A 13627-nucleotide genomic window follows, 5' to 3' on the forward strand; every position below is an offset into this window, starting at 1 on the left:
ACGGAAAACTCTCTGCTGGCTGTAGGTCATATTTTTGTCATTTAATACTTTTCATGGTAGCGACAGAAACTTTTTAATCCCCCTTGGTATAAGTCTGCAATAAACGCAATCTTCTTTCCCCAAAAAGAAATAGTTCACATTGGGTAGAACACTTTAGAAAGAGTTCACTTTAGATAACAGTAGTGTGTGGTCTACATTTCCCAAATGAAAATGTTTATGTTAAGCTTTGATGCCCTTTCCCCCCACAACCCACACACACAGCGCACACAGATACCCAAACATTCCCCATAGAGCTTTTGTGATAGATTTGCATTGAAAGAGGGATCAGACAGTCTCATCTAACATCAGCTTTTCTTCTAGTGAAGGTGCATTTAGTCTCTGGAATTTGTCCAAAGGCTCAGCTTTGCCAGTTGTTACATTTTGATCCTTTTTGGCCCGTGTTCCTGCAAGATATTGATCTGCATCGCTAAGGGTGGCAGCTGAAGAGATACGGTAGTGAAACTGAAGGGATAGCCTTTCATTAAAGCCCTTTTGTTCTTTTCCTCTCTAGACGTCCTTTCCCACCAGGAGACCGGGTTACCTTTAATGGAAGAGACTGTCTCTGTCAAATGTGTGCTCAGCCAATGTCATCCAGCCCAAAAGAACTCTCCAGTTCCAGCAGTAAGTATTCCATAATTTTCCAGAGATTTAAAATAAAACAAAAGCTTTTAATCGCTTGCTTTTAGTTCTGTCTAACCTGGACAGTGTTGACATTTGCTGGGATGCAATTTTGCATTCTGAAACACTAGATTTTAATGTGTGCGCGCACACACACAACATACTACAAAGTAAGCTTATTTTCACTCGAAAGAGTCCCCAATCCCCAGATTTTGTTTCTCTGTACCTACAGGAAATTGGCCTGTAGGAAATTGCACCGGTATAAGATTTGTGTTAAAACACCATTGAGAAGGAAGATTATGGCAACTATCTGGATTATATAAAAATAGAAATATAACCCCTGGTGGCAAACAGGTTAAACCACTGAGCTGCTGAACTTGTTGACCAAAAGGTCGGTGATTCAAATCCGGGGAGCGGGGTGAACTCCTGCTGTTAGCTGCAGTTTCTGCTACCCTAGCAGTTTGTAAATGTGAGTAGATCAATAGGTACAGTTCTGTGGGAAAGTAATGCTGCTCCTTGCAGTCATGTCAGTCACATGATCTTGGAGGTGTCTGCGGAAATGCTGGCTCTTCAGCTTAGAAATGGAGATGAGCACCACCTCCCAGAGTCAAACACAGCTAGACTTAATGTCAAGAGGAAACCTTTACCTTTAGTAATATAATACCTATAATTGTAATGAAAAAATACCATTTCATTTAATTGAGTCATGTTAAAACAAACATGAAGCAAACTAGTGAGAAGGGATGGATCTTTTTGCTATCTTACAGAAAGCCTTGGACAACACATAGTGGAAAGTATATTCTTGAAATATGACTTAATACATGAATGACATAAATAAATAAATTGTTCTTTGAATACCATTTTGTCAGTGCAAGAGGTTTTCTGTGGGTGAGTGGATGGTGACTACTGGATGGCATATGTTCTGTATCAGAAACTAGAGCTGATGTGATCTATCCAATGCAATTTTCTGAATCAGCACCTCAAATAACCAAACCAAAACTAAAGTTGACGAAAACCTGATTTGTAACCCTTTTGATACTAATGTTTGAGTGGTCCTGGTCAAAGTGGTCCCTGGTCAAAGTCATCCCTGGTCAAAGTCATCCCTGGTCAAGTGGTCCCTGGACAAAATGGTCCCTAGTCAAGTGGTCCCTGATAAAAAAAAGGTTGGGAACCACTGTCTACAGCAGTGGTTCTTAACCTGTGAGTCCCCATGTGTTTTGGCCTTCAACTCCCAGAAATTCCAGTCAGTTTACCAGTTGTTAGGATTTCTGGGAGTTGAAGGCCAAAACACCTGGGGACCACAGGTTGAGAACGACTGGTCTACAGGTTTAAAACATCTGATCTCTTCCATCTTGTAGCACAGAATGAAAGTCTGAATGAAATGCAACATTTTTGCATGCATAATAGTGGTCACAAAATCACAGTTATACCTGTAGCAATCATGTGAAACTTTTTGTATTTTGCCATGGTCAATATTTACTCAGAGGCAAATTCTTATCCTCAAATTTGGGATGTTTTAAACCTTACTGTTATTATGAAGGATTTTTTTTAAAGCTGTGGATGGTTGACTCATGGATACAGAGGGCCAACTGTAGGCAATTCTGTAATCCAAAGAAATAATAATTTGAGGATATTCACATTCACTTTCTGAAAATGTAAGCATGCAAGTATACACCACTAGTTGTATAGACTGAGATTTTTGATAGGTGCCTGGATGAAGCAAGAAAGGGATTGTTCAGGGAAACTTTCTGGAAATTTGGTCATCCCTTCATTCAGTGCCTTCAGTGGCATGTAAGAAAATGTTAATGCCCTTTGCTAGGAGAGCCCCGCACAAAGAGAGCCAGTGTGTAAAGTTCAAGAGAGGCCAGTAAACAAACTTTAGGGAAATGTTAATTGGCAAAGATTTCTCTGATGTGAGGAATCCCAGTCCTTTTCTCTGACAGGTGAATTTTAATTATTGCAAAATGTTCCAGTTCTTCTGCTTCCTTCCAAAGCAGCAAGCCATAGTTTATATCAGTCTTCCCACTCCTTTGAAATCATGTTTTGTAATGCAGCCCAATTTGGAAATAAATCTCTTTTATAGGATGTCTCTTTGTTTCTTGGTAATTTGCTGTTATGTAGTTTACCAAAACAGCTTAGGAAATGCCAACATTTTAGCATTGGCTTAGCAATGAATTCAAGATGGACAGATGCCAATAATCTGCCAGGGAGATTACAAACAAGAATGAGTCAATAACCTCTGAATAAGCATATCCCTGATATAATTACAGACTATCGGGCTGTTATCAGAAAGGAAGACTCTTCATTTTTCTCCTGCTTTCCCTCTTTGAGGTTCTCGGAATTGATATTTTATCCCTTTCATCTTTTTCTATATTTAATAGGCACTAAGCACCCCATATTAAAAGCGTGACTTTTTCAGTTAGTATATGAGGAGGTTTCAATTTGATATAAAAAGTTTATATTTTGGCAGTGTAATATCTGGATTTTGGGATTACTTGCCACTTGCAAGCATTGTGTGGTCCAGTTCTGATTTGCATGACTGGCTGATTGTTGCAGAGACGGAGGCCACTTCCAATTTTTTTCTATTTTCATTGCGACACACTATTAAACTCTTACAGAACATAACTAAGGGTCTTTCTACACTGAGATTTTAATGCAGCTTGGAACAAGGTATTTAACTTTGACAAGCAATACAGCATATTTAATTCTTTTAGAAATATAATATTGCTTTGAATATTTCAGAAATATCTCCTACTGGGAACAAAAAGGAGAAACAAAAGTCATTCTTTTTATAGTTTTCTTCATTTTTCTGAATAAGAAATAAATATTAATTTTTGCTCATTTATTTTAGAAGCTAATGCAGACACAACAAATGTTAGCATTTTTGCTTCCCAAACTATTAGCCTAGAAAGGGACATATTCCACATATCCCTTTGTTGTGGGTCAGGGGTCTTCTAGAGCAGAAAGCATGCTTGCAAAAGCCTTTTGACGCTTGTTCCTCAAAATCTTCTCATTCAAATGACCACAGCTTTGTTTTACCACCACTCCCAACTATCATAGATCTTTAGGAATACTGCCTTGTTTGGTCCATGAGTGTGAGAACTCTGTGTCTTTTTTGGAAAGACATCCCAGCCATCTTTCATCAAGCCTAGCCCAAAGTTGGGGTCATCTTGGTGACAGTCTCATTTTACTCACTAATTGAAATGGAAATCAGGCTTTGTCACAAAGGCTGAAAAACAGAGTCCAGTACAGAACTCAATCCAATTATCAGATCCAAAACATTACTTTTAACTGGCAACAGTGTTTGTCTGGAATGAAGTCTCCTCTCTGGCTGAAATGCAAAGTGAAAACCTCCTAAATCTACTTTGGAAAGTGCAACATGTTAAGTTATAAAACATTGAGAAACATACACATATTTTTGGCTCATATGAAAGCTCTATTGATACCTGTAAGAGTGCATTTGTCTCTCCACCTATCTGCATGGCTTTTGTCATGGCTGTTTCTTTCAAGGATTTGACATATTTTGGACATGAGAATAAAGAACAATAGCCTGAAAGCAATTGTGATACAGTTCCTTTTGCAAGAGGAATTGAGATGAAACAGGGGACCAAGGAATTCTCTTTAGCCTCTTAAGTGCCAGTAGTGAAAGAGTCTTTCCAATGAGATAATTCCCACATCTCTAGCATCTGTAGCAGGTGTACACTACATATAGTGCTCCTGTTGTTTTTGGACTGTAGATCTCATCAACCTTATCTGACATGGCCATTGGTTAATGGAAGCGTTGGTCCAACCATAGGTAAAGAGCCTATTCTAAACTCTTGACCTAGGATGAAATTGCTCAATACAATGCTTGTACATTAAACTAGTGGCAATTTGGTGCTCCAGAGCTTGGTACTTTTCCATTGAAGGCTATGTGTTCACACATTCCATTTCCTTCAGCCTTGAGGCCTGTTGATCATGCCCTTTGAATTTAGTTCTCTTATAATTGCATCATTGTAACGGCGCTCCATGCAGTCATGCCGGCCACATGACCACTGTCTACGGACAACGCTGGCTCTTCGGCTTAGAAATGGAGATGAGTACCACACCCCAGAGTCAGACATGACTGGACTTAATGTCAGGGGACTACCTTTACCTTTACCTTTACCTTTATAATTGCATATGAAAATGGTTGCAACATTTTTTAAAAAAACTTTTATTAGGAAATGATAAAATGTTTGATGCAATTCTATAGGGTTTTTAATTTTTAATTTTGTCACCTTAATAATATAATAATAATAATAATAATAATAATAATAAACTTTATTTTTACCCCGCCACCATCTCCCTTCATTAAGGGCAGAGGGAAAGTGCATCATGAGGACGGAGCTGTAATTGGGACAGACTAAAATGGAATATATATTCACTTAATATGTTCACAATCTCTCTTTGAGTTGTATTATTATTATTATTATTATTATTATATAATTTCTCTGCTCTTTCACAAACACTCTTGGAGGAAAGAAAAGGAAAACAAGATTGAAAATAACATTCAGGTTCCATCTATATTGCAAAGGCAAACCTCCTCTGAACAAATCTTGCCAATAAAGACCTGGAATAAGTTGGTAACAACTTGAAAGCACATGACACACAGAAAGCAATCCCTTGTAATGTTTTTGCCTTGCTTCCATATAGAGCAGTGGTTCTCAGCCTGTGGGTCCCCAGATGTTTTGGCCTTCAACTCCCAGAAATCCTAACAGCTGGTAAACTGGCTGGGATTTCTGGGAGTTGTAGGCCAAAACACCTGGGGACCTGCAGGTTGAGAACCACTGATGTAGAGCATCAGAATGCTTAAAAGTTACATTTTTCAATATCCCCCAGCAAAAAAAAAGTTAATCTTTTTTACATTAAGTGAACAATGTATTTAAGAGATGAGAGGGAACTACTTCTGTTGAGTCCAACCCTGAATGCCCTGTTCAAGCACTGAACAATACATACCTGGAAATGTTATGATTGTTCTCCTTGAAAGGCTTAATCAAGTCCCTTGTGACTGAGAGATAGTTCATACTCCTGAGACTAAACATGATGGAATATTGTTCTCTGAGCACAATAACTGGAGAATTGATATTAGCAAAATGTTATATTTTGGTTTTCTCCCACTCTACATTTTCCACTGTCTTCTTCCTACCCATTCTTTCTGTAAAAATAAAAAAAAACTATAGAAAGCAACTGCTGAAAACTAAGCATTAGGGCAGTGTTGGTGACAAACAGACCTTAATCCACAACTGGGGCACCATAGTAGGGAAAACCCTCTTCCTTTGTAATGTAATGTGTTTCTTCAGTTTCCTCAATTGTTGAGATACAGAGAAGGCACTCCCTAGTCTTTTCAATGCCTGGGAAAGAAGAGACACTCCATCAAGTATTGAGGCCAGAAGCCATTTAAGATCATCATGCCTCAGATCACAAAAATCTTGTCAACTCCTTTTAGACTGGTCTCATTTAGATTCCTGTCAGTCAGGTGTTGAACTAGTATCAACCCCCATGTCCTCTTCAATGATCCCCTCCCTCCAACGTAAAGTATATTGAAGTAGTCTAATTGGGGAATTGTACATAAACTCCAGTGGGCAAGTTGTACCTTTCCAGGAAACACCATACACAATCCCTGGTATTGTGACCCACATAGTCCCTCTGTGTTTCTAGGCACAAGTACTCCAAGCTATACATTTCATACATCAGGAAGAGTGTATCTTTCATAACTGACCAGTTCTCAATTATGAAAGCACTAATCTACAAAGACTTCATCTCTCAGGTAGTATGCTTTCATTTATTCAGCCTGTTACACTATCTAGGCAAGTGGTTCTCAACCTGTGGGACACCAGATGTTTTGGCCTTCAACTCCCAGAAATCCTAACAACTGATAAACTGGTTGGGATTTCTGGGGGTTGTAGGCCAAAATACCTGGGGACCCACAGGTTGAGAACCACTGATCTAGACACTGGTTCAGTGTTTGGAAGACTCACCTGTCTTTGATGACAAAAGCAGGTGAACCTTCTCACTTATTGATGAAAATAGAGTTTGGCATATCATCAGCATTAATCAGACCACTGACTAGGTTGACAGCTATGCACTGTGCACAATATATAGAACATTGTAGGAAGTAAATGAATTACTCAGCTTGCTGTGCTTAGGAAACCACAGTCAAATTTAGATAACTTTTCTGGTTCAATCAGTAGTTTCTCAGTCCTTGTTTACAATTCCTTACAAAGAAACTGGTAATTTACTGATTTTAGCTATATGGGAGATATTAGTGTCAGTGTGAATACTTGGGTGTAAATAAAATGTCAATGCATTAGACACTGTAAAAACAGAGTCTAGAAATTCTATAGTGATAGTGATTATATAAGGTATGACACTTGCTTATGGTGAATGTCACTTGTGGTATTTCAGATGGATTTCTATTTAAAAATCAGTTTATTGCAGACAAAATACAAACCTCTCAGATTAGATCCCCAAAGCAATAAGAAAGTTCCTTCTGTTTTGTAACTCTGTCCCCTGCTCCATTTTGAAATGATATGAGAAAACCATTCCTAGTTTCAAAGAAGTGTATCCTATGATCAATGTCAATTGTGTATTTTTACAGTTGAGGATGTTATCTAGTTTCTTCACAGCTGTCTTTCCTAATTGCCTTCTGATTTATAACACAAAATAATGTGTTTGGATTAGTTCCAAAGAATTCATTCTAAGTGCACAGTCTGGTTGGTGGATAGCTTCTAACTGCATATGGCTTCACAACCTGTGCCTGTTGTCTTTCTGCATTCTCCCATGCTGCACAACTTCTTGTGTGGTACTCTTGATGTGCATTTTAGATGCTTTCTATATTCATTAAGCACAAAACTGTCTGAATACCTAGAAAATGAAAAAAAAATGAAAATGAAAAAAAGAAAGAAAAGAAAATGTGTTACTGCAGATAATTTCTTATAGTTTTTATATGTTCTGTGAATATGGCAGCACAGTATGGGGATGTGTATGTATATGTGTTTGGTCAGAAAGGAAACATATTATGTATATGTTACCTGTTGACTTATAGCAAACTCGTGACTTTCAAAGGGTTGGAATGCTCAGAAGTGATTTTGCCAGTTTCTTCCTCTGCAGTATAGCCTACAGCACTGGCATTAATTGGCAGCCACTCATCCAGAGTTACATTAAAGCAGAGGTCTTCAAACTACGGCCCGATGGCCGAATATGGCCATCAATGGTCATTTACCCGGCCCTCACTCAGGATCAACCTAAGTCTGAAATGACTTGAAAGCACACAACAACAACAACAACAACAACAATCCTATCTCATCAGCCAAAATCAGGCCCACACTTCCCACTGAAATACTAATAAGATTATGTTTGTTAATATTGTTCTTCATTTTAATTATTGTATTGTTTTAAAGTGTTTTTTGCACTACAAATAAATATGTGCAGTGTGCACAGGAATTAATTCATGTTTTTAAAATTATAATCCGGCCCTCCAACAGTTTGAGGGACTGTGACCTGATCCTCTGTTTAAAAATTTGAGGACCCCTGCATTTAAGCTGTTTTTAAGATACTGGCAATAACATTGTTGCAAAATTTGACAGATAGTGCTGGGTTGCATGGGTGTCAGCATGATGTTGTGGTCTGAGGATTGGACTGTGATCTGGAGATTAGGGTTCGAATCACTACTTCACTGTGAAGCCCTTGGGCAAGTTATGCTTTCTTGGCCTCATAAGCAAACCTCTTCTGAACAAATATTCCCAAGAAACCCCTGTGATATGGTCACTGTTGAGTTGCCATAGGTTGAAAATGATTTGGAGACTTAGATCTTATCCAGGAACTAAATTAATGTCAAAATGGATATTTTAAAGAGGATATGTTTGGACCTATAATTATTAAGGGTACGTCTCTCACTTTCATGCCCAATAGTATGATAACATTATTTAGGTAACTTTGTTAAATGTTAGTTTGCTTTTAAATAGATATAGATTTCTGCAAACAGTTCTTTTGCTACTGCACAATGGCTGCAATTTATCTTCAAGTGTTTGAAAGCACAAATCAAGGTATTATTCACAGTGCAAAAATACACTTTTACCATGGGCACCCTTGCCTCTGATGATAACATAGATGAAGCCTATTTCCCTGAGGAAACTGGGTCCTTTTGTTATAGTCATGACATTTTTGATGGTAAGACTCTTCTGTTGCTGCTGGCAAGGATTTGTTTTGCTCTTAGCAGAGAAATAATGTGACTTTGAAGCATTCCTTTTGACAAATGTATTCCCTGATGTTACTTGGCTGAAGGGCAGTTATTTCAGAATATAGGATTTCATCTATAACTACCTTTGTGAAAACAAAAACTCACAAAAGATACTGTAGGGATGTTTTTCCACATTTTGTGTGAGTGGGAGAAATATATAGATAAGTCTGTTGCACAATAACATCAGTATGATGAAATCATATTTTAATATGCCCAATAATGAGCCATCTATTTAATTATATATATAGACCCTCGTCTTCTCATTTCATAGCCAGCAGCAATGAAATTGGGAAGCCACAAATTAAATACAGTGATATACTTTATCTCAAATGAGAAACTACCATTTCTAGTTTTGGAACAAACCAGAATATTAAACCATGGTTTGCAGTTGGCTTAAGATGTAAGCTTGTTAAGGGACTAATAAACTTGCTCTACTACTTTGAATAAAGCTATGGTTCATTGGGGTTTTCTAATTGGGTTGCTCATGTTACAAAAGGAGGAGTAAAGTATGTACATGTTTTGGCAAAATCCTATTGATAGCTTAGTATATTAAATTAAGATTCGATAGTTAAAGTTGTGCCATTATCTTGGATGGGGATCAGAAGTTTCTGTTTTCTATTTTTGATTAATTGCAGTATAGAATGCCATATGAGCAAGTTGCAGTATAGTAATAGATATGGAATATGTGCAATAACTATTGGAACGGCCCTGGACTACAATTATGGATGGCGGGTTTTTAATATTAAATGTAATTTTTAAAATGTTTAATATGTATTAATTTTAATTTTAATGTTCACTGGAATTGTATGTTGTTTTAAGGCATTCAATAATTCCCTATATTTAAGCTGCCTTGAGTCCCCTTCGGAGCTGAGAAAGGTGGGGTATAAATAGGGTAAATAAAGGAATTAATGAATCAGTCTTAACTGTTAAATAGAGACAAGCCAGTTATTTAAACTCCGACTTGAAGTTGGCTTCTTTAAAAAAAAAAACAGTTAGGATTACCTGAGGTTGTTCAGATTCAAATATCACAACAATTTGCAGTTAAACTAATTTGCAGTTAAACTAATATAGATGTGGAATTTGCCAAGCTCTGAATATCCACATCAGATTTGAAAGGTATGGAAAGATGTGAGTTTAAGACTTGCTGTGATTGGATGTCAACTCAGTAAAGACAGTATATCCATATGTCTTCAGATCTAAAAGAAAAAGCAGAAATACATAAAGATACTTTAAAACATTCTGAAGGCTCTAGGTGGGTATAGAATATGCACACATGAAAAATGATTTATCAAGTATATAATATTTTAAAATCTAATTGTCATAGTTCTCTCTTATATAGATGTTAAGTCTAGAGGCAATAAGTCATGGGGCAAAGTTTCCTTTTGATGCCTCTTTCCCTCTCTTTTGTGTGGGGACTTATATCGATGTACTCCAAAACTGGAGGGTAACGTCATACATAAGACACTACAATAATTTGGTTCTACTCTTATGGACAATCCAGTGGAGACAGTCCAATCTTTGGGGATTGGGCTGCTTTGACAGTAGTTCAGACAAAGAGCAAGTCATTTTATGATGGATAGTCTTGAACATCTGCATATAACTGGATTCCATGTTTTGGTGTGGTGGTGGGGGGCAATCCTGTTGGTTAAGAAAGTTTTTTTCTGATCTGATGGTGGCCCAGAAGAAGCAGTCATGCAGCAAGCTAATACAACATGATCAGACTGAATTTGTAATCACAACACTCTACCGTCATCTGCTATATAGTCATAAAGTTCTTGGGAACATGGGGCAATTTCTACTAGGAACAACAGGTGGACAGTGGGTTGTTATAAGTTTTTTGGGCTGTATGGCATGTTCTAGAAGCATTATCTCCTGACATTTCGCCTGCATCTATGGCAGGCATCCTCAGAGGTTGTGAGGTCAGGTGGACAAGTTGGGATGGGCGCAGGAGGTAAATACATACCATTCCCACTTAATTAGTGTGTCTTAATATAAATCCATGATCTGTTCTGATATTTGTTCTTTCTATAATATTCATACTATATCATGGTCTTGTTTCCTCACTTTGCCAAGCTCATTTCAGTAGCCTCCGATCACTATGATGGTGATCATGAATATAATCTGTAAGTTCCTGTGTTTCTGTCTGTGTTCATGGTCCAGCTACAAGAGGACTCTTGTTTCAGTATTCAATAGAGTTGATATTACATGCATTTCAGTATATCTGTAGTTGAGACAGAAATGAAACAACTAGTTCTTAAAGCTAAATGAGACAACCACATTTTTAAGCCAAACCTTTCTAGCTAAATAGCAATGTTTAGAACATAGCTGGATAACCTTTTCTGGGCTGAAAGCTACTTTTGATGTTCTGAGACTTAACAGAGAAGTACACATCCAATAGAACATGTCTATCTTGCATGACAAGCAGATCCAGTGCACAAAGCATGTGCATAATGGGTGGGCATTTCTGTCCCTTTCAGAACCATCATTTCAACTATTTCTGTGAAGTACCATCCTTTTCTGAGCCATTGTTTTAAAAACCGTATTAAGTTTAGTCTTATTTTATTTACATATAGTTTGAATGATTATTATTACTTTCTGATATGAAATGTCAAATATCATTCTACCTCTGTTTCCATAGGTATAGTTACTTAGTTTATGCTCTCAATGAAACACCTTCATCGCTAGTACTACCAGCAACTCTTGCTTTTTCCATCTGCACCCAAACAAAACCAATTTCATTTTTTAGAAAACATTCTGGTACCCAAATGCCAAGGTTTTGTGTACTGTGAGAGCTGGAACCATGGCATCTCCTCAAACTAGAAAATTGTGAATTTTCTAGGAAACAAAGCAGCAAATGGGTGGTATATAGGAAAAGGAAGGTGAGGTGGAGGAGAAGGGATGAAAAACATGTGTGGGAGAAGTGCAATGTTTTTAAGCTGCTGTAAAACCTGATATTTTGTAATTCTGAAGGAAGGAGGGATGGGATGCGGCACTTGCTTTATACAGTGGTTGCAGAACCAATTTTTGCATCAGTAGGGAGGGAGTGAAGAAGAATTGGCAGCTACTACTTGGACCAGTATTTGTAAAGACTATATTCTACATCATATATGCAGTAGAGGGGAAACTTACAGTGCCTGCTCAATTGATATGTAAAAAAAATGCAGGGAAGAGAGTGGAACTTTGGAAATTGCAGCAAATTTCAACTCTGTAGATACTGGAAGATGAACTTACTGTCAGGGGAAAACCTTTTCCTTTACCTTAGATACTGAAAGAGGAGGACCCGTAGGAAGCCACGGGAAAAATCTTGGAAGTCCACCTTGAGATACCCACAATCAATTTAGAGGAATCTTTGGGGAAATAAAACCAGACTTCCAGCATATGGACACATATCAGTTTAAGTCAGTTATTTTTTGATCCTTCATCTCCTTGTCACTTGGGTATTTTTACTTCCTGAAGAACACCAAGCAACCTCATAACTTGTCACCAAGGGCAATTTTAAACATTTATTTTGAGCTACTGCTTGAGGCCAGTTGAATAGCTGCTTGGTTTACATCAAAAGGAATATCTTCCTGGACATGCTAAAATTTTCTTCCAGCACTTTCAAGTTTAGCCAAAGATCTTGGGGCTAATGCTTATAATCAGTAAATACCATTTGGGGGAAACCTGACCTGATGAAAGACCTACCATCCTAAATTAAATCAGTGACCCTTCTAGCTGCACATTCCGACTGTTGACCTGACCAGCAAAGGTTAGTTCACAAGTTAAATAAGTGTTCAACATACATTCCACTGGCATTGGGCTGTGAAAAATTATAAGGGAAAAACCAAATACACACAGAGTGTGTTTGTTGTGCTGTATCTACCCATCATTTCAGCAATTTTACTATTTCTCATTTTTTGTCCCATGTTTGCAAGTGGTCATCTGTGTTTTCTTCTTCTTCATGGATGCATATAGAGGCATTTGTCTTAGCCCTTTAATTTGAATTCCCAATGATATTTAGGTTCCAGTAATAGCAATGACTTGCATTTACTCTAATTCTTCCTTTCTTACCTTTATTCCCTCTTTCCCCATAGACTATCTTCTTTCCCATTTTCTGTTGTATATTATATGCTCTTCACGGACAGAATCTTCCTCACTTTTTCCTTCTTATATGCAGCCTTGTCAAGTGTCACCAGTATGAATGATACTGTAGAAAAACAAAACACAATTCAACAGTAATATGTTTGTAATATTCAACAATCATGTTTACATTTCACAGTGTAAATCAGATCTATAAAATGTTAAATAAGTGTTCAATATACATTCCACTGGCATTGGGCTGTGAAAAATTATAAGGGAAAAACCAAATACACACAGAGTGTAATGTAATAGACCTGAATCTATTTGCACATCCTAGGTAGAGTATCAGATCTACTTAATTTAGCTTTCTGAATGATACTTATTAACATAAATATAAATCCCACTGATTCCATGTATTTACTGGATTAACATATGGATTTGGGCCATTGCCTTCAATATTGTGATACTGGGGCTGTTTTGTCCATTTTTGTAATTGATGCATTTATTAGCATGCGTAATATTGCCCCATTTTTCCTAAAATCCCCACAGCAACTGGAAGATAAATTGAGTTTTCTAGTAACAGGTAACAGTGCATTCTTACGAGTTAGTTCTACTGTAATCCAGAATATTTTGGGATATTTTTTTAGTGGA

General features: G+C 37.4%; 1 protein-coding gene across 26 annotated transcripts in view; it reads left to right on the plus strand.

Annotated features, from left to right (window-relative positions):
- The window catches only part of ABLIM1 (actin binding LIM protein 1), a 271609-nt gene that overhangs the window by 158203 nt on the left and 99779 nt on the right, over positions 1 to 13627 (plus strand). For all 26 annotated transcript variants that reach the window (XM_060768480.2, XM_060768478.2, XM_060768463.2 and 23 more), the window contains exon 4: positions 551 to 660. In XM_060768480.2, the coding sequence (XP_060624463.1) occupies positions 551 to 660 (110 nt within the window). The remainder of the gene's footprint in view (positions 1 to 550; positions 661 to 13627) is intronic.

This window comes from Anolis sagrei, chromosome 3 (genome assembly GCF_037176765.1).
Source record: "Anolis sagrei isolate rAnoSag1 chromosome 3, rAnoSag1.mat, whole genome shotgun sequence".
NCBI lineage: Eukaryota > Metazoa > Chordata > Lepidosauria > Squamata > Dactyloidae > Anolis > Anolis sagrei.